The sequence below is a fragment of the Barbus barbus genome (genome assembly GCF_936440315.1).
Source record: "Barbus barbus genome assembly, chromosome: 1".
Classification (NCBI taxonomy): domain Eukaryota; kingdom Metazoa; phylum Chordata; class Actinopteri; order Cypriniformes; family Cyprinidae; genus Barbus; species Barbus barbus.
The window spans coordinates 31,017,909-31,045,113 of NC_136729.1; the positions used below are offsets into that span (position 1 = coordinate 31,017,909).

The window sequence follows — 27,205 nt, forward strand, 5'->3', positions numbered from 1 at the left end:
TTTTGAAATAAAGTTACAAGAAAAAATGAACTTTTTCACCATATTCTAATTTTCTGAGATGCACCTGTATATGAAATCACCCCATAGCAGATCTATACAGGTGGAGCTGGGGAAGGTGGAGGGTTTCTTAAGTATGCTGGTACTGCTACAGCAAGCACTAGTGTTTGAATGTTAAGATACGTTAATGATACGAAAATAACCAATCAGCTGTGCCATGTGAATAATGATGTCATTATGTCAGACTGAGTTACAGCCTATCAGACTGCGCCATCTAGAGTTTCATGACAGAATTTTGGATTAATTGACACAATCTGGAATATCGCATTAGGGTGAAAGACTTTGCACCAGTTCAAGATGGTCAAGTTGACCAAATGAAAGCTGCTTGATTTGAAACAGAAGTGACTTCTATGTGAGCAGTGCTTCATACATCAATATACTATTAACAATGGACCTTTTTGAACAAAATCTTGCAAGAAATTTCGCTAATGCAACCGAGCCTTAAAATTGTCAGGTAAGGTATAGCAGTGAAACAATAGAAACACTTTATCTTTTAAATGTATTCATTGTTATGAGATGATTAGTCAATTAATAGTGTATTAATTAATTCATACAATGTTGATGCTGTCAATTAAAATAATTATATATTTGTTCAGGCCTGTTTTTTTTTTCTTTAGGCCTGAATCAGCCAGTCAACTCACAGACCACTAGAAATCCTCCACGGACCATCAATGGTTTGAACCCCAGTTTGAGAACCACTGGCACTGATCTACAGCAACGAAAGTGAAACTGAAGGGCTGGAAATATGAAGCAAAGTATTACAAAAGCAGCATCCCACATCTCACACAACATACACTTTTCAATGTGTCAGCGCATGAGCTCCGAGCATCACAGGGTTTGAACAGCTCTACTATTATACTGGGAGTGATGGTACACTTTGTATAAGGGAATCACACTTCACGAACAGGCTTCCATTGTTACTGCATTGCTGTAATCATTACACATGCGTAAAGTGTCAAGCCAACGGCAGCGTTGAGAAGCACTATGACATCATACATTAGAGATGAATGAAACGAAGCTACTGTGGTGTGCCAATAATTGCATGCCACGTTTCCTCACACTGGATGTCTGCAATACCACCCCCCATCTATAATATGAACCTTGGGGATTCACATAGGAAACCATGGTTCCTGGAGGCAGATGTGAAAAAACATTACAGTCAGACGCTAATACTCTTACAGTATAGCCACAGACAAAGCCACAGACAGCGCAGTGTTCCTGATTCCCGGGTGCGGCAGACAGCAGTGGGTTAAGTCCATAAGCTCCAGCAAAGAAAAAAAATCCATATTCACTGGTCTTTTGATCAAGATACTGCCTAATATCGTCCAAAATCTACGAGTCCCTGAAGGCACGATTTTAAGTATTTAGATTTTACTTTTCCATTTTCATATGCCTGCCAAGCTAAAACCCACTATTATTAACCTGCAGGGCACATAATCAATTCAGTGCGTCTTAATTGACTGGCCCAAGTAAAAGGGCCAAAATGGCTTTTTAGATGTTTTTAAGCAGTAAATGAATTTCATTCCCATTTTTAAGGCATGTTCAATCACTAGAAGTTTCTTCAAGCTAATGCTATAATAGCATCCCCCATCTGAGGAAATATGCCCTGCGATCCAACGTCTCTCTCCAGCTCAGTCTCTCATAGTCAGGGCTAAATGGCTTTGTGATAAGCCTGTTGTTGAAAATCAATGAATCCTGACAGTCTCCCTCCTTATTCCTGCCATAGCCACGCATTCACCATGAAATGGCTTTATTCTTCACAGACACTGACAGAGGCGTTAACATACGTCCATGAATGATATTTGTAAAGAACGCTAATTCTTCAGCAAGCTCTCACTCTGGGGCGTCCTGTCCTCTTCAGAGTGTTTTTTTACGTTTCTTTTACATTTGCTTGGATGAGTTTTGATCTGCAAGGCAGGTGTATAACAGAAGAAAGCTGAGGCAAGAATCTATCATGAGGCAACCATCAAACACAGAAAATATTCTTTATTTCAACAAAACAGTATGGTATTACGTCTCATGGTGACGCACAGCATGTTCTAAATACTTCAAATAATTACGTATTGTGTCATGAATTATGAAGCCTATAGTTCAACTAAATCCTAAAGTTAAAAAAAATGCTGTAGCTCAATTATAACTAGCATGTAAATGTACCGATTAAAAATGCTAACTTAATATTCAACCAAAAGTTCATCTTGACATATAATAGACAGAGAAAACCCCCAGTCTTAAATGCTATAAATCCTGAAGGCTAATGCTAACAGCAAAATGACAAACAGATTAGCAGTTGCCCTATAAAAGTACACTGTAAAAAATAGAACGGGTTATTTACTTAAAAAAAACAATTATGGTAACAATATTACACTTAATATTTTTGAGTAGTTTTTACGACTTTTTAATGGAATCTACCTGAAAAAAAATCTAAATTAATTAATCTGTGACACAATGAATTTAATATAATTAGTGAAATGTGCTCATTTATTTTAAGCTGATTCTCAAAATTCTGTGATTTTGAGTGAGGCCTGTTTGTATTTGACATGGAGTTATTTTGTACATTTAAAAGACTGTATACAGCCAAACAGCTCAAGTAGGAATATACTTGAGAAATACTGGAAAGTACTGCACTAGCGCTAGCAAAGCTACTGCTCATTGAACAAGGCTTAATGCCTTATAGGAGTAGTATCCATAACCATAAGCTCTACTCTTCTGCACAATGGTAACTATTGCACTGTGCAATGGAATCTTCAATGTAACAGAAACTCTTTCAAATGTCAAACATAACTGAACATTAAACATTAATAGATGTTTCCCTTCACTCAAAAACACATAAAATAGCATTTAATTTTAAAATGTACTCTCCATCCAGCTATATGCAAAGCATGCTGGGAACTAACAATCACCTCTAAAATAAAACTGCAAAATTGAGCTAATTCTCTTAAAATAAATAGGAAGCCTTCTTTTTTTAGTTTAATCAGTTCCTCAATTCAAGCCTCAAAACTTCTGAAGTTTCCTTTTAAAAAAAATGAGGAAAACACACCTCTTGGTTTTACTAGTAAATAGTCCTCAATATTTTCTATACAACACTGAATCACAATTTCTTTAATAAAATATACACACTATTTTTAAGTATCACCTTCATTTTTTTTAAATGAAAATTACAAGACCCATGATTCATTTTTTACAGTGATAGGCTGCTTTCGTTCTTGGTCATACACTTTCATTGCATGTTATTTGCGATTACATTAAAATGTATTCGCTTAAATTCATATTAAATACAATGTTGAATGTCATTTCTATTTAAACTTGTATTTATAAATATTTATAGTTTCACAATTTTAATGAAGAAGCTGGAATTTGGTACTTTTAAAGCATATTTACTTTGGAATGTAATGTAAAATTACAAGTTTAAATGCAATAAAAAAATAATTAAAAGTAGCTTACATGTGCTTAATAAAACATCAACACAACAAGTTTACTTCTTTAAAACAAAGAGTATTAAAACATTTTGTAAAAATACATTTTTACAAGTATTTTTACTTTTACGTAAAACATTTAATTTAACACTATAAAATGCACTTTCTAAAACGGTACTGAAGATTTCACATACAGTAGTTCCAAGTAAGTTCCAAAAAGTGTCCGTTATTTTCAGGAATACGTTATCTGCAAGTACAGTTTTTTCAGAAAAAAAAAGTACACTATTAAGATTTGAAGCACACTACAGCACATTCAATACAATTAAGTATACTTCTTTTTCACAAGTGCAAGTATCCACTAAAGTGCTTTTTATTATTTATTTACAATATTGTCTAATTTTAATCATAAAAAGTATGAAAAAAATAAAAATTTGCAGCTCTCCAGTTTGTGTGGGGCCTACAGTGTTGTAGTATGCTTTGTGAAATGTCTATAGCGCTTTGACAAGAGAGCAATTCAAGCATACTCTACTTCGTATTTAGAGTATATTCATACAAACAGCTTTGTGGAAATCCACCATAAGCAAATTATGACTGACCGGCCACAAGGGGAATTAAACATCAATGGTACTTCTGGCTCTCCATTTGCTTAAATTGAGGCCACTCTCGCTTCATGGGGCTGATAGCCAGAGGAGGGCCTAACTGGGTGTACAGCAGGTGGTAAAAACTCCTAATGGCTTAAAAACAGCAGCTTCGTCATTGTCCAGATTGTGCTGATTGTTGCATATCCATGCATAAAATTTGCCCCATTTTTTGCAAAATCTACTTACGCTGCATTTTTTCCACAATATTTTGGGAGGTGCAAGACGGCAGCACAAAGAAAGATGGGGGAGGGCGGCACAGCACGCCGCAATCAGAGCCTATGCTAATCGGCTTTAATCCAAGACCGAGTTTAGCCGAACAATGAAAGGAGGAAGTAGAGAGAGTAAGAGAGAGTGAAGAACGAGAGCCAAACCATGTCAAATGTGAAAGGGTCAAAAAGCAAGTCGTTTATGTCACAACATCGGCTTCCTTTTTCAGTTCCTCCTCACTGCAATGACAAGAATAGATGGAATGAATCGCAAAGTTGTTTCTAAAACCGTCCGAGATGTAAAACAAGTTCAAGCATCCTGACATTTATCCCATGCTCCCCCTCTGCGTTCTGTAAATATGCGGCTAGCACCTGTTAAATGATGCTTGATAATGGAGCTACGAGAAATGTGCTTCATGGGTTTTCATATTCCTCACAGGAAGCACCATGGCAAGGGGGGTGAATCAGTGCTAAAAATACAGTCCTGCTCTACTATGAGTCATAGACCCCCTCCAGCAGGCATGCTCTCCAGCCAAACACAAAGGAAGCGCTGGGAGAAAGATGGAGGGAGAACGAGAACCAGACAAAGAGGGAGATGGAAAGCTGGGGGGTGGGAGTGCTTTTACACAGGGGTCTTCGGAAATCTGGGATGTCATCCAAAAAATAAAATGACGTAATCTACGATTGTTACCTCATTAGTCTTTGATTATTCTGGAAATATGACCAATCATCCATCAAGTGCTGGTGATGTGATGCTTGCTCAGCGAGAGAGGTCAGATTCATACCCCCAGTTCAGTTTCAACACCGCAGGCCATTTCTGAAATATGCACAGCATATTCATGGAATTCATTGGCGAAGGGAAATAATGAACAATATTTCATTATGTTCTCATCATTACAGAACATCCAATACCTTCTGTACATGTTTTGATAAACACGATCAGCTAAATTATGGAATAATGTCATTCACCCTTTTTCCAATTCAATTCATGTGCCCTCGTTGTCATTTTTAATGATCTTTTTGAACAACAAAATTATCATTATGACTATAATCAATAACTTTAACATGTCAGATTCATAAATGTTTGTCATTTTATTGTGGTATGATGAATAATACAGAGATGGTTCACACAAAACAAGCCTTTTGTACTTCAAGGTCTGGATGTTTCAAAGCAAACACGTCGAAGGTGCGAGTGAATCTGACCCCTCACCTCATCCAGCACTCTGACTGTATCCAGCAAGGAGTATGACGCCCTTGAATCTGTTTGGCATTGAGCCACAGGCAAAGTGACACTGCCCAGCTGAAAGCGTCTGCTGAGTGTCTCTGAGTGCCGGCCGCGAATCAGTCAACACCAGGATGTACAATCAAATCATTACATAATCATGCAACATGAATAATGGAGATAATAGTTGTGTATAGCACAATGTCACAACGATGCCCCTGTCATATGCTGTGTGTTTGTGCATATGTGTTGTGGTGGTGGGGGTGACTGCCTTAACATGCAGATGGCCATCTGTTCTACTCAGAGCTGTGGCTGCAGCTGTGGGGGGCCAGATTAATCCACAAACCCCCTCATCTGGTCAGCCGGTTACACAGTGGGGCAACATGACCTGCTTTCTGCCAGCTACCCAACCATACATGCCTAATACCTCATCCAATTTAAATCTGCATCAACATTATTGCAATCTATCATTGACCACGTTTACATGCCTTTCATTTTCAGGTCTTCATTTTGGGTTACATAGTTCACAACTGTTGGAATATCCCTGTAGACATGTAATCAGAATATTATGAATAATGCATATTCTTTTCCCACTCTACTTGTGAAAATACTGGATATGCTCGTTCTTGCCCTGTATTTCAATATTTTTCAGTAACTCATTCATGTTACAGTATGTACATTTCTAATGTTTGCTACAATAATCTGTTTCCTCCTTGATCCAAGAAGTGTTTCTTCGATAATGTGATGTTTCTGAGCATATTTAGACATCATGTGCAGATTAACACAACCATCCAAAAATTTGGGGTCGGTAAGATTATTTTTTAATGCTGCATTTTTATCAATGTTGAAATCAGTTGTGTTGCTTAATATTTTTGTGGAAAACATGACATTTTTTCAGGATTCTTTGATGAATAGACAGTTCAAAAGAACAGCATTTATGTGAAATGAAAATCTTTTATAACATCATAAATGTCTGTCACTTTTGATTAATTTAATGTGCCCTTTATTGGCATAAGCAGGTCAGCACTACATGAAGCATGCATAATTAAAATACGACCAAATTCTGATTTCAACCCAAATTTTCTTGTGCATTGAATTTAGTTATTAAAAGAGGAACAAAAGTCGATAAAAATGCCATTTATTCATATACATCACAGGCTAAAGCAATCAGTCATTATAAAGAACTGTATTTAATTTAATTTGCTCTCCTTAACATGCCATTTTATTGCTGCTATTTGCTGACAATACCAATCCATTAAAAATATCAAATCAAAACATGCACACACACGCATATAGTCAAACACTGCTGTAACCATAGCGACGGGGCTGAAAGCAAAGGAAGATGCCCACATGTAATGTACTGAAATAAAGGGTTGTTCTTCCTCAGCATAAACCGTACAGCTGAAAATAATATCTTTCATAAAGCACTCTGTGGCTAATGCAAGGAGAAAATATTACCGGACTGCATTGAGCATAATATGGGTAATATAAAACCACACAAAAAAGCAATAATGCACTTGCATTCGAACATAGGCCAGAGATGCGCACCCTTATGAAACTACATATCAGCAACACTCACAGTAGGCAATAAGAAGAAACACTATGCCCCAATGTACTCACAACTGTCATCAATTATATAGATTATTAATAAACAATTCAGGGTTTAATAAATCAATGTCGACAATAATACAGCACAATAATGGCCTAAATTAGATTAGCATATCAATCACTGCTTGACTCTCAACTCAAAAATGAATACAGAAGAGGCAGCAGATCTGCATTCAATGTGATGGGTAAAGTCAGAGCTCAGAGCAGGCCCTGACCCCTCCTTGTGACGGTCTGCAGGGCTGTGTGATGCTGTTGCCATGCTGAACCAGGCAGCACTCGCCCAAGCCAGATGTGCTCAGCATGTGTGCCGCACCATCTCCACAGAGACACGTCTGGCAACAGTTGCTGTGCTGTAATGCAGTAACACAGCCTCACTCCTTGAGCCGCCTCAGTCCAGAGCACAACTAAATTACAAAGACCCCGGTGCGCACGCACGCAAACACACAGAGGAATTAGCTCGCCACCAAACTGTCTCTCTCTCAACATGCCTGTGGTAGTACCTGTCATCATTGCAGTCAAAGTGAAAATAATGTCTGTTCACCCTCTCCCCACCTCCCTAATCTGATTATGACACTTGATCAGAAGCCTACGCAGAGGCTAAAGCTGCAGACGGACACGAGACACGCAAAAGCAGTCGTGAGGCCATCTGTGCATATCCTACGGGGTGTGAGGGGTCTTGACATTGTGGAGAGATCACAACCCCGATGTAACCCGAGAGGGTGCGCTGCTATCTCTTGCAGTTGTGTTTTTAACATTTTAAACAGATGAAGAATGACCGAGTTCCTTAGCGTGTGTGTGTGTGTGTGTGTGTGTGTGTGTGTGTGTGTTACTGTAATATGTGGGTGGATTTCTAGTTACGCCATGGATGGATTATTTTAGTTTCTAATGGGGGTAAATGGGACAAAAAAATAAAAAGAGTCTGAACCGTATGCCCTGCCTGGTATGATGTGCCAGGCAATATCAATAACAATGATTCATGTTGACACAGTTATCTAGTTAGCGGAACCTCTCATTGGCTGTGTCCAGGTCATATGGACATGAGGGGCTGGTCACATGATGTCATTTACAACACAAAGCTCATTCAGGCATGAGAAAAGTCACTACAGGAGCAGGGCTACTTGAAATGGAAACGGATGAATAATTTCTTGTCAATTGCACAAATTACTGCAGGCCATCAGCTTTCATAGCTCAAATAAAGCAAGTCCGGTGACATATTACTGTGTCCGTGTTACACATAACACTTGTAAAGTGTAATTAATTTCAGTAGTAGTAACACATTGACTAACCTGTAGTGTGAACGCTTCACATTTTAAAGTATGACAGAATATTAAAAATGGATTTAAAAATATTGTTAGGGCTGGGAAATATTGAGTTTACGAATGAGCCGATTCTTTTTAGAGAATTAAAATTGTAAAATGTGACTAGTATATTCTGATTCCCAAACCAAACTAATATTGTGAACAAGTTGTTGAATGAATAGTTCAAAAAGACCTGAGTGAATCAGTCTAAAACTCTGCCCTGTATAATTCACAGCAATATCTGAGAGAGAAATTATTTCATATGAAAGAATAGCAACATGGGCAGTAACTAAAAGATACAAAAATGGTAGCAAAATTAATCAAATTGAATAGATGGCTTACGAATCAATACCTACTCTGAACTGAATCAGGGAGCTGTCATTACCCAGTCCTAATAATTGTTTAAATAAAGTGGTACAAGCTAATGACTTGTTCAATCTACATCATAAATAAGCATAAGAGAGAGTAATATTAAACCAGTTACAGAAAGTATACACTACATGGTGTATGTGGTATGAACTGCACAGGATTACTGTGCAAAGCTTCATGTCAGGTGTATCTACAAGCTCTGTGACTTATCTCAGGATAGTTCAGCTATGAAGGCAACCAAAGCTTGACTCCAGTGTCCTCAAGAACACATGCTGGCTGATTTTCCTACAATCTTGCTTTCTTTATGCCTATACCTCAGAACTGATCATGTGCATAACATGCCTGTAAACCCATTTACTAGCCACATTCAAATTTGTAATAATAGTAGAAAATGGCTATGGTGTCTGAACTGTGTGTGTGATAGATCCCTGTAGAGCAACAAACCTCATACATTCCTCATGGAAAAAGGGCTGAATATTTCATTACAACTATATTAAAACAAGCTACATTGAAAGGCAGAGAATTAATGAGGCAGTGCCACAGGCAAACTAATGAGAGCACTGAAAAATAACGTGCTTGGAGAAACATTCAAAGAAATGTTGGAGAGGAATGCTTACATTATAAATAACTCTATCTTTCTCTGTCTCCATCTCCCTGTATTGCGTTGTGTCAAAATAAGCAGCCTTTGTTCTGATTTCCCACTGATTTCTAAATTTAATCTCTGAAAACACTTTCGCCATTCATTTCAGTGCTTCAAAAGCCTCCTCAATAGCAATAATGTGCTATTTTTTCTTTCAGGCTTCATCTATTTAAATGTGCACTCAAGTTGTTTTAGGTTTATGTTACACTGGCCAATATCTTTTGGTCTTAGACCTATGCAGTGATATACACATTTTTTTTTTAGGTATAGCCTTCCAAAAATGGAAACTCCATTATCAAGTACTTTCATAGCATTCCAAACTTGTATGATGTTCTCTCTTTTGTGGAACATAAAAGCTGATATTTTGACTAATGCTGTGGTCCAAACACTAAATTTCACTATATGGAGGAAAAAAAAAAAAACACTGCAGCATTTTTCAGAATATTTTCTTTTATGTTTCAAGTCATGCACAGGATTGGAATGATACAACAGCATTCTCATTTCTGAATGAACTCTTTAAGGCCTCATAGACCTGACAGATACAAATTGTTAATGTAACAAAAGTTTTCAGGGCATTGAATAAATGGCATGATTCATTAATTTCTTAAGTGAACATGTCTAATAACCCAGCAGTTACCAAGATAAAGCAAATAATATTTGGCTGGTCATGTGATCTCAAAATAGCACCCCCATGAGATGACTCGCTACATGCAAAATAAAACGGCTATTATTAGACCATTGATTAAACAGTTTGAACATGATGAACATGGTCATACTTTGTCGCACAGTAATTTTCATGTCTGGACACTTTATAGGCAAGACTTTCAGGTCTTCCAGCCACTTTAGACTTTAAAGTGCACACAGAGATTAAACTGTATGTTCAGTTATACAGAAACTTTTGGCCATTCAAAAAGTCCCATCGGTACAGATCCAGCCATTATGTGTGAAATTATGAGCTTACAGATAATATCAGACAAGGTCCAAGCTCAAATTCAGCCTTGAATGGCATTATTTAGCACACATTAAGAGATGGGAGACATCCTCATTCACATTCTAATAGCTCAGGCAGAGAAGCTACAATCAATAGCTGGACCCTCCAGGCAAGGCCGAGGAACCATGCGGCACAGCCGTACAGAAAACATATGTATAAAATTGCACAGAGCCTCCCCCAGTTTCCATAGAAACCCTCAACTTGTCTTCGACAGAAGGAAAAAGATGTGTGTAGCTATTATTCTATTGCTGGGTTTGTGCTGCGCAGGCAGTGATTGGTTGAAAAGATGTAGTACTGCCACACTATTCAGGTCTTGGGGGCAGTCGTGGCCTAATGGATAAAGAACCCAAAGGTTGTGAGTTCGACTCTGAGGTCCGGCAGGGATTGTAGGTGGGGGGAGTGAATAACCAACACTCTCTCCACCCTCAATACCACGACTGAGGTGAGACCCTTGAGCAAGGCACCGAACCCCCAACTGCTCCCTGGGCGCCGCAGCATTGGCTGCCCACTGCTCCGGGTGTACGCTCACTACTGCGTGTACACTTGGATGGGTTAAATGCAGAGCACAAATTTCGAGTATGGGTCACCATACTTGGCCACACACCACTTCCCTTTCCCTTAATGTGAAAGTGTACATAAACACACTCTCTCAAATCCTGTTCATTTTCACCTGTACATTCTCCCTTTTAATTTACTCTTAAATAAAAGAAAAGCTGAAGCCGTTCAGTTACGAATAAAGGGGCCATCAAGCATCAGCAACCACTTGACTAATGACACAGCCTGACCAAACCCCACCATCTGGACAGGATATTCAGCCCTTGTGGGTTCTTTACCAATCAATCATGCGTACAAAACGACATGGCACCTCACTTCATTCATACAGTACAAGCACAATGACACCCAAAGAAAATTATGAATGAATAATAACACAGTATTATAATTTTTATTTTCAGCGTGCTTTGTGATAAAATTGCTTGTTTAGCCTTCAATCATTTGTAACTGGGTGAGTCTGACATGTTCTTTTGGTAAATGTGCCTGAATGTGTGCTATGTTTTTGCAGTAATGCAAAAATTGCAGTTTTTTGAAGGAATTGTTCACCTAAAAAGGCATTCTGTCATTGTTTACTCGCCCATATGTCATTCAAAACTTGATTCAATGAATATAAAAGGTAAATTTCTAAAGAACATACTGGACACTGTTTTCAATATGTTTATAGTAAATGAAGGCTGGGATTGTCAGGCTCCAAAATGCACCATAAAGATGATTCATACTCATGCATTTTTTTCCAAGTTTTCTAAAGCTATATAATATCTGAGCAATTGACAAAAAAACAAATGGAAATCATCATGCACTGAAAATGCCCATGTTTGTTTCATGAATGAATCATTCTTGGTAGCTGGATCATTTTAATGATTCACAGAACCAGTTCACAAAATGTTCACAAATTGGACTCATCTGGTTCTGGACTCAATGACCCAGACGCAACTGTTAACAGCTCACTGGAGTAGAAGATTATCAGTGAATTAAATTTTGATCTGTTTTGACACTGGTCAACGCACATACACTGAGCTTCTGTTTACCATTTGATGTGCTCGAACATGCTTGTTTGATGCACCAAGAACCAATGAAGTCTGTTCTCATGCATCAAATAAGCACTTAGAGCTCATGAAATAAGGTAAACTGAAGCTCAATGTATGTGCGTTGATTAATGCTTTGTTGCCTAATTTAATCTGTTCAGCCTATAAAGTGACTATGTCTTTTGAGAAGACTTGAACTGAACCACCTGATTCATACTGATATTTCTTACAATCTCTTTGAAGCCTCAAAGTTTTGGTTGAATAGACCTTCAGTGGAGAGACAGAGATTACTCTGGGTTCAATAAACATATCTTCGTTTGGAATGATATACGGGTGAATAAATTCTGACAGATTTTTGGGGGAGTGAACTATCCCTTTAAACTGTTTCTCTCTCCCTCTCGTACACTGTATGTTTATCTCCCCACCCTTTCAAGTTCTCTACAATCTATTCCACTCAAACTCTCTCTCATACTGCTCTCTCCCTCCACATCTATTTATGCACCTTTCACTTATTTCACCCCTTCTCCCTCCTCTCTCTCCCTGTCCATGTACTATCAGTATATTCCTATTAATCTGTGCTTGCAGTCTCTGTTTTGACTTGAACTCGCACATAGGCACAAGAGCGCTTTACATGGGCTACAGGCTAAACGTCTCTCCTAATTAAACCCAGAATTAGTCCATCTGTTGAGCAGTTGCCAACTGTATGGACTCCTGTGTCACTGCAGATGTACTGGTAGCATTTCAGGATACTTGTATATACAACAATCTACAGTGAGTTTGCCATTTGGGTAATTATTTCAATCCGCAAATCAAGTCACATCAGAACTGCCCAAGTTGGTCTTGTGACTCCAGCCTTAGGATTGTCAATACCCTCCAGCTAAAACCTTTATAGGTTGTGTAAAGACCAGGCATTCACGGCAAGGCAGCAAAGGTAGAAGACGCTGCTGGCAGGGATGGTGTGATGGAGATAGAGAGAGGAACATGGAAGGGACAACACCAGGAGTTAAGGGTCTCTGCTGTGTTTCTCTGATAAAAGGCTTCACAGTTGCATCAGGCACTAGGGAGCAATTTTCTGCAGTGGGGAAGGGGGAGGGGACTACCAAAACTACACAATGCAATGTACAGCACCAAGCCACAGACAATGTGAGCAGCACAAATGAAACAGCTTAATTTTTGTCTGCACAAATGACCACCAAAAAAGAAGAGAAATCTAGTCATTAATACCATGAAATCAAAACTTGAGTCCGCTTTGAGGTCATTTATTTATTGCCAAACAACATAATTGTCTGGAATTTCTTGGTGAGCTCAAAAACAAACACCTTTAAATACATACATAAATTAATCCAAATACAAACACCTTTACATACATACATAAGTTATTCCAACCATTATAAGGAATGAAATACAGATGCATAAGTGCCAAAAGAGTTTAAACATGGACCATCCTACAATAGGTACTGTTCAAAAAGCATGCAGACTTAGTTTTAATTGCCCTAAGTCGTCTGTCTGAGGGTAAAGGAATAAAAAAATAAAAAAATGTCTGGCCGGATGTGTGGAAACTCTAGGAATTGTTAAGCCTTTTTTCTGCAAACGCGAGACAAATGTCACCAATAGTGGGAAGATCACAAACTACAATATTTGAGGCAGTCCGCACTATATTACGAAATCTGAATTTCATAAGCTAGTGCACTCCAAAATATTAACAAAATTCACTTGTAAGCAAATATAGGCTATACATTTAAAGTGTATAGTCTTTCCATTCTGGAAATCACATTGATGACTCATCATGCATTACACAGATTTTTATTCCAATTAAATGCTCTCTAGAAAGAGCCCCTCCCCCAACACCACCTGCCATAGACTATCAACTATCAAATGCAATAAGAAATACATCAACACAGGACAGAAAATAGTGCTTGTTATGCATTTCATTATGTTGCGGGTCAATCTGACCAATTTTCATTTTTTAGTTGATGGAAATATTGGTCAACCTAATGATATTTTTCTTGAAATTTTGTGACTTTTCTAAATTTAGGGTCATTTATCCAAAGGAACTTAATTGCATTAAAAGGCGCACATTTTTATCAGTCCATGCATGTTCAGTTTGCTGGGAACAGAACCCATGATCGCTACAATCTACTGTTTGCGGTTCAGGAATGCACAGAGAAGAGCTTTTCCACACTTCTTGCTTTTGTGTAAAATGTTTTTTTTAATGCTACAAAAAGTGTTACAATACTTTTTATAATATTTTTTTCGTAGTGATTTTGTCTGAATTATACTAGGGCAATCTGACCCCAACCTAGGGGTGTGCGATATATATCGTCTGCGATATCGTAATTGTTGTTTTGACAATGTGCAATTTGATAATATCGAGTATTTTGCAAAAACCAAACAAATCACCTTTGGAGTGTACACATACATTAGCCTACGTGGTGATGAAACCGGTTAAACAGTGCACGTGCTCATTTAGAGTGTGTTCTTTCACTGCATGATTCAGTCTAATAAAATGCATTAAGGATGATCACAAAATTCAAGATATGGGGGCAGAAAATGTATATATTTAAGTTTCATATAGTTAAAAATCGCACGAAGAGTATGGAGGACCAAACCTGCATAAATTAAATATGAATAAATTAATAAATAAATATATTAATGAATAAATAGATCAATAGATAAATAAATGTGATAATAGGAAAATAAATAAATGAATAAACGACTTGATAAAATAAATATGATTAATTTGTAATAAAATAAATTTTTCCCCCCTTAATTTAGTTTCTGGTTTTATACATTTATAAATATTTTTTTTTACTTTTATTTTTTCACTAATTCTTTTTTAATGTATTTTTATACTATTTATACATTTATTTTTTTATATTTCTTTATTTATTTAGTCATTTAGCAGACGCTTTTATCCAAAGCGACTTACAAATGAGGACATAAGAAGCAATCAAAACCAACAAAAGAGCGACAACGTGCAAGTGCTATTACAAGTCTTGGTTAGCCTAACACAGTACAGATAATTATTATTATTTTATATATATATATATATAAAATAATAATAATTATCTGTACTGTGTTAGGCTAACCAAGACTTGTAATAGCACTTGCACGTTGTCGCTCTTTTGTTGGTTTTGATTGCTTCTTATGTCCTCATTTGTAAGTCGCTAAAGATAAAATTAGAATAGAGAGTGCTAGAGTTAGAGGGTCAAGTAAAGATTTATATATTTATGCATTAATATTTTTAGAATGAGTTATTCCCACATTTTTTTATTTTTAGATTTATTTAGTTATTTTTACTTTTCCGTGTGTAACATGGAAATGAGGGAGGTGCTCCTTGTGTAGCTTCAGTGCATCATTGGTTGAGAGCTCACGCGTCAAATCGTCAGCCCAGCTAAACGATAGAGATGAGAGTTTTCAAAGAAAATGGCAGCAAGTAGTAATTCGTTGTCCAGTTTCCTACGGGATGTGGCAGATCTGCTGGAGAGTTGGAAGTTATTTTCACCTAACATTATTCGCATAAGTGCCGAAATATTTAAAATATTTTCCAGAAATAAAAACAAGAAGCTGAAGCTACTTATGTGATCTCCCACAGCATCGTCGTCATCGAGTCTGGAACCGTCGACGTCAGACCCTAGGCTGATGACACCCAGTAGTTGGTTGGTTTCTAGTCTAATAACTATTCTGTAATCATATATATCCAGAATACATTTATATATGATTTATCTATTTATTCATTCATATATTTATTCATTCATTCATTTATTCATATTTAATTTATGCAGGTTTGGTCCTCCATAGAAGAGTGCAGTTTTTTCTTCAAAAATAAGCATGATTACAAATGCGATATTGATTTTATACAACAGAGATTTACGTTTTAGACACCATATTACATGCTGGTATTTTTTTAAAAGTATGAGTACAATGTAAAACCATGTATGTACACAATAAGGGCATTGTATCAACTGATTCATTTAAATATAAGTACACAGTAGTTAACAACATAATATAAGGTGGGACCTTAATTGGTGTATAATGTTAAACCTGCCAGATTAGAAGTTTGACTATCTGCCTTGAAAGCTATGGATGACCTTATGCTATTGGGTTAATGCTATGTAGGTTCAGCAGTTACTTAAAAACTTAGCTTTAGTTTTTGATTTCCATATGCATAGTACATTCACAACCGAATTTCACAAATACAATAATCCACAACAACACTACCAGCACACCTAATTTTATATTTCTCACTGTGTTTGGCCACAAAACACTTGCAGGGAAAACATGGAATCTCTCTGAAATGTTAGAAGGCCCAAGAGGAAGCATTCAGAGTGAAGATGAAGAGTGACAAGAATGAGCAATAAACCACTAAATATAAAATATATTTAAATAATTGTTAGTCAACCAGGAACAAAATGCTGGCAGTTAATTCCAGCCTTAAATGAGAAATGCATCTAATCCCACATAAGACCCCATCAGTGGAATCAGCTCCGCTTTACCAATCATTCCAGCGCACATTCCTTCAACATTTTTCTGAAGCATTCATTTATTGCGTATAACGCAAAGGCTGCGTATTCCTCCATAGATTCCTCTGTGTACATCTTCCAGTGTTAATAGCAGAGACTGAATGTCATCTACATAAATCAAGGGTGGGAAAGAGGGGCTACGAGGACTGTTGCTGTCTGCCTCTGATCTCTAAGATGGAAAGCATGGCCATTGTGAGAAAAGGCTTGTGGGAAGGGGGCGCAGCCATGACAACCAACCACTGCTATCCAGCACTTACTAAATGAGAGCCAACTGAAGGCTGGAATATGTCTGGGAGACTGCAACCCCCTCAGACAGAAACACACTGACAAATTGTTCACAAAGTCAGCCCAGCAAGACAGTCAACAGCTGACATTTCAAACAGGACTTTCAGGCTAAAAACAAAACATTCTTTGTGCTGATGAAGATGTTGTTTCTTAGAGCGTAATTTAATTTTCCCCACCTAGCTATATTATTTTAAACAATAACCTCACTCCATTAATCAAAGAAACCAATTAGATAACACAGGTCCATTTTGATATTACAGGCCACTGTATTTAAAGTGATAGATCACTCAGAAATTATTAGGCACACAAGTAACATTTAATAAATCATGTATGGCTTTCTTCAAAGCAACACAAAAAAAAGATATTTTTAAAAATGTTTTAGTGCTTTTTTTTTTGTCCATACACTGAAAGTCAATGGGGACTAATGTTCTTACTGATTATTAGACTATTGTATGGACAAAAACAGTTTAAACATTCATCTTTTTGTGTTCTGCATAAGAAAGTCAGTCATAATTTGGAACGACATGAGGGTGAGCAAATAATGACAGAATATTCATTTTTGGATGAACTATGCCTTTAAACTGGAGAATAACAGCAAAAGATATTTAAATATTTCAAAACAACTTGCATAATTTGCATATTCTCATGACCATGGCTTAAAATTAAGCTAAATGTCTCCCATCCCAAATCAGATATTCAAAAGCCGAGTTGTTTCAAAAAACATATCAAAACATCTCCGTTTGAGAATCTCAACCAGTCTTGGAACAGACACAATGAGAATGATTTTAGGACTGCATCTGTTTGTTCCAACAATACTTTCACACTTCTGTTTGGTGCTGTTAAGATTTAGATTAGTTCTAGTGCTAAATCTGTGCTTTTCTATACTACATTCTGGCAAAGAGGAGCAATGGCGTCCCATATATGCAGAAGCACTACCTTGGATTGAACTGAACCCTACGTGCACTGCAGCAAAATGACCATATTTTATGTGGTTCTGCCGGCAGCGCTTCATATCCGCCTTGCACCAGCGCCTCAGCAGTAACGGACACTCACTGGCCCTGAGGTAGTGTGTATATATAGCTTGATTATCTCCATGTCCATGCTGGAAGTGCAGTGGAGGCCTGAGGCTCAACCACCACTCTGCATGGAGCCTGCCCATACAAGCCATCTAACCCTGACCCAGCAAGAGGGCTCCGTTTCTGCCCGTGACAGTGTGCGTGATTCAGGTACTTCGCCGCTTCATTAACGGGCCTCCTTTGGGACACCCAGACAGAGTGAGGAAAGGAGAAGAGGAGGATATAAGTAGAGTAGTGGGGATATGAACAGAACGAGTTAGCAGAAAGAAATACACAGTAACTGCATGAGTCTCATAAAGCAGTTATTGTTGCAATATTATTATTTTTCACTACCACAGTCCAATCTGTCTCAGCCAGTGATCTCCTGTAATCTTCCTCTGCCTACTTTCAACTGACTCAAGCAGCGAGGATGCTAAGTGCAATGGCTGAAGCATCACAAAGAAACAGGGAAGGCAAAAATACAGGCACGTACATCCGTTTTGATTTGGGGAGGTGAGGGAGGGGGTAAATTAAACTAGAGCGTCCTTTTTACTGTTTCCCATGGGGGTCCCGCTTTAGCTCTGAGAGCTCTCTCTCTCTCCCTCATGCCCAAACCCACCCCCCTTCCCATCTATCCCTACCCCTCCCCCAAGCTCCGCTTTCTCTGTGTGAGTTTCTCTCATGACATATGGGCTCTCCTCTGCAGCGGCAGCAGTGGGAAGCGGCGTTTATTGTGCAGCATTCTCTCAGCAGCCATGCCAACGAGCAGGAATACCCTCCGCTAACCAGTCAGAAGCAAACCCGCTCATCTAACCACAGGCTACACGAGGATTTATTTTAAGAAGTGGTGCCAATAGTTTAATTGCCGACAGAACATTCTATTCGCAAATGAACAGTGTGTGCCATGTCTTCTGTTGAACAACAAGCAATGCATGTATTTACCGTCATCACGTCATATAAACAAATTGTTAGCACTGGTTGCATATTGTTGGGTTAACTGAGAAATCTGACCATAATTCGGCATAGTTCAGGCAAAAATAAAAATTCTCATGTCATTCCAAACAACTTTTTTCTTTTGAAGAACACAAAAGATGATATTTTGACGAATGTTGGTAACCAAACCATTTTGGTGACTTCAATTGTACAGACCCACTGAGAGATTTTTCAAAAGATCTTTTTTGTTCCACAGAAGAAAATAAGTCATACAGTTTTGAAATGATATGAGGGTGAATAAATAATGACAGAATTGTCATTTTTGAGTGAACCATCACTTTAAGACGCCATGGAATGACTTGATAATTGCAGTCTATTTTCAGGTGACAATGTATCTTCTAATTGAAATAGGAAGTTGAGGTGAAACATATTAAAGAGTTGATTGTCCGATTATTTTTGAATAGCTTTTAGTTTCCATTACAGCTATGAACCGTGATCTTCTAACAGCTGTTGCTAGGCAGAAGCAGGTGGTCAGGGAGGTTCTTACTGGACAAAAGTGTAGAGACTACCATGAGTGCAAGGTGAGTCATCAATATTTCGGCCCATTTTCTCACAAGAAAGACTCTCTGTCAGAGTATGAACTGAAGTACTGTTCTAAACGTAGTTCTCAACCATTCATGAATTGTGTTCTTCAAGTATATAGGTCTACTGTATATTTCTATACCGATGACCATGTTGGCACTCTCCTTTAACATCTATTTTAGTTGACTTGGAACATACTATCAGCAATCACGAAAAAATGATTTATTTGGGCATTGTTAAGTATAATTCAAGCACAAGTAACACATTTCCTGGTATATACAGCACTTGAGAAGATCCACCAGCCTTACAGATCTCAATTTTTTTTAATCCGATGGCTCCTCAGCTACTTACAGGACTTATGGGATAGCAAAGTGTCTACACTTCAGAATCTCTGCAGACACAGAACACATTCAATGTAGTGCTGTTCATGTAGGACTAATAGAGACTAATATGTGTTTAGGACACTATATAAATAACTTCAAAGCTAACAGACACAAAGTAAAAGCCACAAAACTGAAATTACAATTTCATGAGCTAATAATGTATCATAAATTGTCAACATAGACATATAGATGAATTATGACTGTACAGAATGCAGCCTTACTTTTAATGGAAAATGCCTGAAGATATGAGTACAAACTCTGGCCTCCATGTTCTTCAAAACACAGTCAATCTATACTTTAACAGTTGCAGTTCATGTGTTGCATAACAGCTGCAGGCACTTGGATACGTCTGGCCAGGGATATAGACTCAATAACTGTTCTCTACCAAAGCCACACCAGAAAAAGCCACTGGCCACAGAACATTGAGCACAAAGAATTGCCGCCAGCTCAATACTTCTTCCACACTCCCATGTCATACAGCAATAAACAGACATGAACATAAGAATAATCTTTGTCATTCATTGTGTGGTCATATAAAACCTAGATGATTATTACAACAGCTCAAATCAGCCAACAACCTTTCAGTGGCCTGTAGCAAAACTAAAGCAAGACTGGTTTCTCAAAGTTCAGCACCACCGGACTGCAGAAGGAGTCTGGTTTAACACATGGTGCTCTACGGATGCAGAAAAACTGTCCCATCAGCAGCAGCAGCATCCGAGGGCCACCTGTACCCTAATGTCAAATATTCAATTCTAGCTCTTGTACAAGGCAAATGGATTCAGCAGTGGGACCTGCAAATGCAACCACATCCCAAATCGGGATTAACGGCATTAGCCAGAAGCAAAGCGGAGCCGCAAAGCCAAACTGACAAGTTCCATTTATAGAACGAAAATACAAACGTTTACAAAGTTGTTCCACCCAAAAAGCATTCTGCAACTGATAAAATCTCACCGGATGGTCAGAAAAGTAGGCTAAGGTCTTTAATCTGCGGAAAACCTCTCTACACAATGACACGTCATCGCGCGCACGCACACACACACACACACACATGCATCATATTTAGTCATCGCGCAAGTGTATTGAGCAGCGTGTCACCATCCCTGATCTCAAGCACACAGAAAGACAAACCTGTCTGTCCTTTGCCAAGCGTCTTTTCCAGGCGATACGGTCCCACGTAATTCGCATGTTGGGAGCTGTTGTCTTTTCCCGACGATGACATTTTGCTTTACACGAACGAAGTTGCGGTGCCGACAAACTGCTGCAGTTCGGCAATGAAGTATTTCTTCAGTACCGCAGTTATTTCCCCGCCCAGCTCTTGCTCCAGACGCTGCCTCTCTCTCTCGCTTGAGGATCGGTGGGGCTGCTGCTCTTATCTCCTCCTGTCTCCCTCTTTCTCTCTCTGCTACCGAGCGCTCTGATAATCTCACAGTAGTGTGCGCGTTTGTGTGTGCGCGCGCGTGATGCTCAGCCTGCGCCTGCGTGCGTGCGCGCATAACACATATTCCTCATCATAGATGCTGAGAGCGCGGACAGAACAATCAGTGTCCTAATACTGCATCATATAAGACATTACAAACCTCCATGATTTTGATGCATGCGTTGTGCTGATTTTTAAAAAGTTAGATAATTGAATTTATAATTATCTATATAGGCTACTTACAATTTAATAGATATTCTACGAATAGCATACGGTGCAAAGTATGAAGAATTAGAGGCACGACGCATTCCATGTTTATGAGACATTAATCTAGCAGTAGCTAGTCTTAAACACATGTCGGGTAAACGTTCCATCCCCCACCTATGGTTCAGAGGTCAAAGAGCAGAGGTCTTGACCTTCTTGACTGTATTTAACAATTAAAATAATACCACAATCAATAATTGTGACGTAACCTTTTGAATCATTATAATGCAATAAAAATGCATTACTCGTTTTATATACCATTTATCCACGTTTCATATTTTGCATGCAACTCTGTCGATTAACTCGATATTACAATAAATAAATAAAAACATAATTTGAATCCTTTCCACAGCATTGTGGGAGTAGGCCTAAATAACCTCATTACATTTTCTCAGTGTTTACACAGATGAAGTTGACACTGCTAGCCACTCAATCAGTTTAATTGATTTTTTTTATGTTTTATCGTCTTTTTTCATGTCTATTTAATGTTTACTGCTAGAAAACTGCAAAAAGTGAAATTGTATTTCCCTAATTTTAACAACAGGGTTGCAAACTCTATAGAAAATTACTGAAAAATAAAATGGCTCATATCTAAATAGTTTCACCTCCTGACAATCAAACATTATGAAGAGTAAACAGTTCATTTCCTCATTATTTCATTTATTAAGGTTTTTTACTGTCTTCTTTTTTTAACAGTTTCAGGACACGTTTTCTGGAAAGTGCCATTTTTTTAATTATATACACTTTTTACGAGCAGGTACTTAAAATATTTGGTCAAAAATATCTGTAAATTTTTGTTTTGTTATACTTTCAAATCACATATAGACCTATACATAAACACACACACACAGACTAAAAGACATGTTTTTCCTTTGACCCAGTCACGTGGCTCCTAGCTACTCTTTGAGAATCAGGTGCCACAGAGATTTTGGCCTTGTTTCAATATATTCCCAGGTAACTTACTTCAGAGCTTCTTAAAGACTTTGAAGTCACTCAGAACATCTGGCCAGGTTGTATCTTATCATCTCATCCTCACACCCTCCCTTTCTCCATCCTTTCCCTTTTAACTCTCTTGTTGAGAGTACGACTTGTAAACAAGCATCTGGCTCTCTATATACGGATAAGAGCTATGCAGAACTGAGAGTTCATTTTTTTTAGTTATTCCAAAACATCATGTCACTTGTATGATTTCATGAATGTTTTAGTGATTGTTACAGTGATAAATCTCTGCAGTCTGAGGCTCCAAGTAGTAGAGGACACTCTGATGTGATTAAATCAGAGGTCAAATGTGGTTGTGACCATCTGCCTTTATTTTTTTATCACAGAAGCTGGAGATGTAGTGAAAAGGCAGATGAGACTGACCTTTAAGTATCTCTCTCACACATAGACAGACACTTACTGCAATGAATGACAAGTCATCAATCTATACCGTTTGACCTGTAGAGCCCATAACAACAGGGGTTTTACAAGCACAAATTCCCATTAATTAAATGCATCCCCTTCCCCCATTTCATTTAAGTCATTGTCTAAGCTGCTAAAGCCATAACCAGACAGCTAAACCAATCAACATTTTCTTTTGTCGTTTAGCAATGGCTCACACAATAGGAAATCTGTTTAGGGTAAAACGTTACATAAACTACACCACTTCTATGGAATCATATCACTCTCCAGTCCGTTGAAAATATTCTGAAGTTTAAGTTTGTTTTATATGGCAAAATAGAAATGGCAGGTTGGGCAGTTCTCTTCACTCAGTCTAAAATGAAGGTTGGACATGCTCAGCGCTCAAAGAAAATCAAATATATTAAAGGACTGGAAGAGATGTGTACATTATAGCTCCATCTCTATGAATAAGTGCCTGCTTGAAGTTTGATTAGTTTGGCACTTTTTCCAATAGAACTTAAAGGAGTCTGAAAAAGAGCTATATCAAATACTTTTATGTTTTGAATTATGAAATATGATGTGATTAAAGTAACATCCTATGCTGTAAACAGTTGTGGGAGTCCCAAAATACAGCTTTAAGTTAATACAAGTGCTGCATTGTAAGAATGTGCCTCTTAGGCAGATGGCTGTCCTTCATCATAATTTGTTTGTAGAAATTGCCACCATCAGGTTCATTAATGTAAATATAAGTCCATTTAGTGGTGTGTGAATGTTTCCCTTCTTGTCATATTTGCATGGCATTACTGACCTCTGCATTTCATATTCACTCACTCACTCAGTCACTCAAATGACAGGGATGATAGGAAGGATATTAGGTTAATGATCTTCTATGATGATATATATTTGCTAAATATATTCCCATGGAAGCAGATTTATACTACCAAGCAAGGGCCATTAATGATATATCAGCTCTGCCTCTGCAAATGCAACACATTTAGCGTTTCTTTATGTTCTGTACTATGCATATTTTGGAAATCATATAGCGTGATTATATTAAAGATGAATTGCGGCACGAATAGAAAACTCCACAGAGAGCGCAAAGCTGTTCTTTCTCTCTTTCATTGTTCCGCTCTGTTTCTTTAGTTTCATTCACCTTCCATTTTGATGATTAACCTTTAGCTCAGCTAAGGTGACTTTCACTAGTTGTGTCAGTTTTGCAATATAGGAGACCCGATTCAGAGAAAGTCTATAGGGAAATATAATAAAGGCGTACAAAACTTCTCTTATGAAAGAAAATCAGACCTATTGAGTAACTGAAGTGGATTTGTACGTCCTGCGTTTCTGGACCACAGCAGCTGCAGCTGGCTTTGATAACTCCTCATGCAGGACCAAGTCAGGCTGCGCTGCTGAGCTTGTGACACTGCTGCAATGCCCTCTTCAGGACAGCTCAGAAACAGGGCACTCACAACTGCAATCTGCACTTATGGATAATACTTTTTTATCTGATATGCTGAGCATTAGAGGATAGAAGCAATACCAGCCAAGATATTGTTATTAGATTTTTTTTATATTTAGCCACACGATAATAAAGAAATCTCATGTTGTGGAAAAAAAATATTATTTTGAAATATTATGTGTGAAATATTATAGTATTGTAGTTTATATTTCCTACAGAATATTCAGCTCTCCAGTGTTGCCAATACTGATCAAAATTCAACAAAGTAAAGTAAAACAAAGTTAGATGTACAGTATTTTAAGATACTGGAAAATATGTGTAATCCAGTTATTTAGTTTGAGAAAGCTAAACAAGACTAAAATATTAAGGCATCTATATTTTCCATGTAGTGAGAATAATTTAAGGCATTATAATACAGCGATGCATATGTTTCCAGCGCTAAATAAATATCAAATTAATTTAATGTTTTAAAAGTTATCATTTCAGTCAGTATCTTAAGATAGAATATTAAAGGAATAGTTCACCAAAAAAAATAATTAGCCAAAAATCGTATTTTATCCTGAAGCAACGTTTTGAAGTTAAAAACATCTTAATGATGATTGTTTTTCTTCTTTATATTGTCTCTATGTTCATCTAAGATGACCTGAGGGAGAGTACATTTTCAACAAATTAACAGTTTTGGGTGAACTAATTCTTTGACAGTCCTAAAATTTATTTTTCTTCTTTTTCTTCTTGTTCTAGTCAGTGTCATGGAGTATTTCCTACAACGACATGCAAACATATTTCTCCATTAAAAATAGCATATGAGATCTTGCTCATACACTAGAAACACATCATTTAAATATTCATAAACTTGCATTCTACCTGCTTACCTTTTCTATCTGCACTCTAGTCTGCTTCACTTTGTGGGAGGAAATGCGGTAAACTTTCATTAGAAGTTGTCACACAATCCTACTTTCTGAAATAAGATGGTTGCCAAGCAGCAGTATGTGAATCTATCATAAGGTACATCGCTCCATTTCAAAAATAAAGAGCAAGAGAGAGAACCTTTTCAACAGCTCATTAAGATACCACTACATAAAGTAGGCTTAGCAGAGAATAAATATATACTGCTCATCCTTAATTATAATTAGAGAGAGATGTTTCTGGGGTAAATAATTACTACATAAGGCACAAATTGTTAGTAATTAGGAGGAGATTCTGGTGCAAGCAGAGATAATTAAGTCTGCACTGCTTAAATAATTGCACAGTGGCTAACAGAGAATGCTGCGTTACAATTGTAGTCCATTCAATGCAATTATATTAACCCAAGCTACATAGTTAACCCCTAACTTAATGCAGAACACAACACCTTTACCCTTTATTATCTGCTTGTTCCTAAAGCGTGGGCCTTGATTTTATGCTTATTGTTTTTACCATTGTTTATTACGACTGTGGGATTGCTTTGTCTATCTGGGTAAGTTAAACAGGTGACATGTCATATTCCTGACCATTCAGTGCACAGTAGGGCTGTTTCTGAAATCGCTCTCTATACCCTCATTCATTACTCCCTATGTTAGTCTACTACTATACACCACTTTGAGGAGCACCTTAAAACAAGTGATGTATTTAGATACAGTGCACCATAAAATGGCTGTTGTTTTTGACACTTAGCTAACTAGCAACCTCTATTAGTAATGAAACAATTTGTCTTAAAATTTAACTAGCTTGTATAAACCGTAATTAAACCCCTCCCTATCAATTAAAAAAGGTACAATCACATTTTCCTATGTTTGGCGAGTTTTTGAGATAATAATAATCCATATGATCAGGAATTTTAAATGAGGGTGAAAGATTCCTCATATGCAGATTTTGTAGTTGGCCGCCCAAATTCGCCACACCGACCAACAGAAAGCTGCTTGGTTTGAAAGTGGCTTCTGTGTGAACTTCATACTACACTATTGACAATTTGCCTGTGGAATTTTGCAAATGTCTCACACCTTTACACCTGTACTGTGGACGCCACTGTTCGCTGTAATCCTCACAGTGAATTATGCGTCTTCTCCAGCCTTTGAGTGTATATCAGGTGAACACATATGCATAATGGGATTGAATATGTCCACTTTGGTTTCAGGCACAACAACAAACGGCTGTCCCCTCAAATAGTGCAATATTATATAAGGGTATAATGGGTGATTTCAGGCACAGCTTAGGTTTAGTGTTAGGTGCGAGATTTAGAGATCCAGACCACCCTCAACGAGGTAATATGTCAAGGGGTAGGAATTCGGCACAAAACAGGTGCTACTTTCATGTCTCTCTCTTTTATCACACCATGGACTCATTCGCTCTCATTTCACACAAATATAACTGCCACCATATTAATTGTGGTGAAAATGAGTATTCTTGCAGTGTTTGTCTTGATACTAGACTGATAATTTATATATTGTAATGGTAAAATTATAAAATAATCTGTGACAAACTTACCATTCACACAAGATGATTCCTCGTCTGCGGCCCAAGACGCTGGGATAATATCTGTTGGAGAGCAATGGATGGATTGTACAATAATTAAAACTTAAATCAACATTTTATGTCCAGGTATTTACACTTCATGACTCTGATCACCTCATCAAGACTTATTTTAAGAAAATAATTACCTGTACATTATCTTTTACTTATTTGCACTATATTTTGGATAAGTGTACCTTATCAACATTCTTGCTGTATGAAATTTCCAATAACTGCAGTACATCTCACTCAAGCTCATATCACACCCTGTTTATAATAAAGAAACTCAAAAACGCAGAAATTCAAAAATAGCAAATACGACCTTCAACTACTAGATTGGCCAAATTTCACAGGCTTTCTGTCAATCCAAACAGTCTTTCATTATTTGGAGGGTGGATTTCAAATCCTGAGGCATTCA

At 37.6% G+C, this 27,205-nt stretch overlaps 1 protein-coding gene across 1 annotated transcript in view; it reads right to left on the reverse strand.

The window, feature by feature from the left end:
- LOC306844565 (serine/threonine-protein kinase BRSK2-like) overlaps nt 1-21,232 on the reverse strand; it is a 139,473-nt gene extending 118,241 nt beyond the window's left edge. The window contains exon 1 of the mRNA XM_079376792.1: nt 20,912-21,232. Coding sequence (XP_079232918.1) covers nt 20,912-21,002 — 91 coding nt within the window. The 5' untranslated portion in view covers nt 21,003-21,232. The remainder of the gene's footprint in view (nt 1-20,911) is intronic.
- Nucleotides 21,233-27,205: the final 5,973 nt, after the last annotated feature.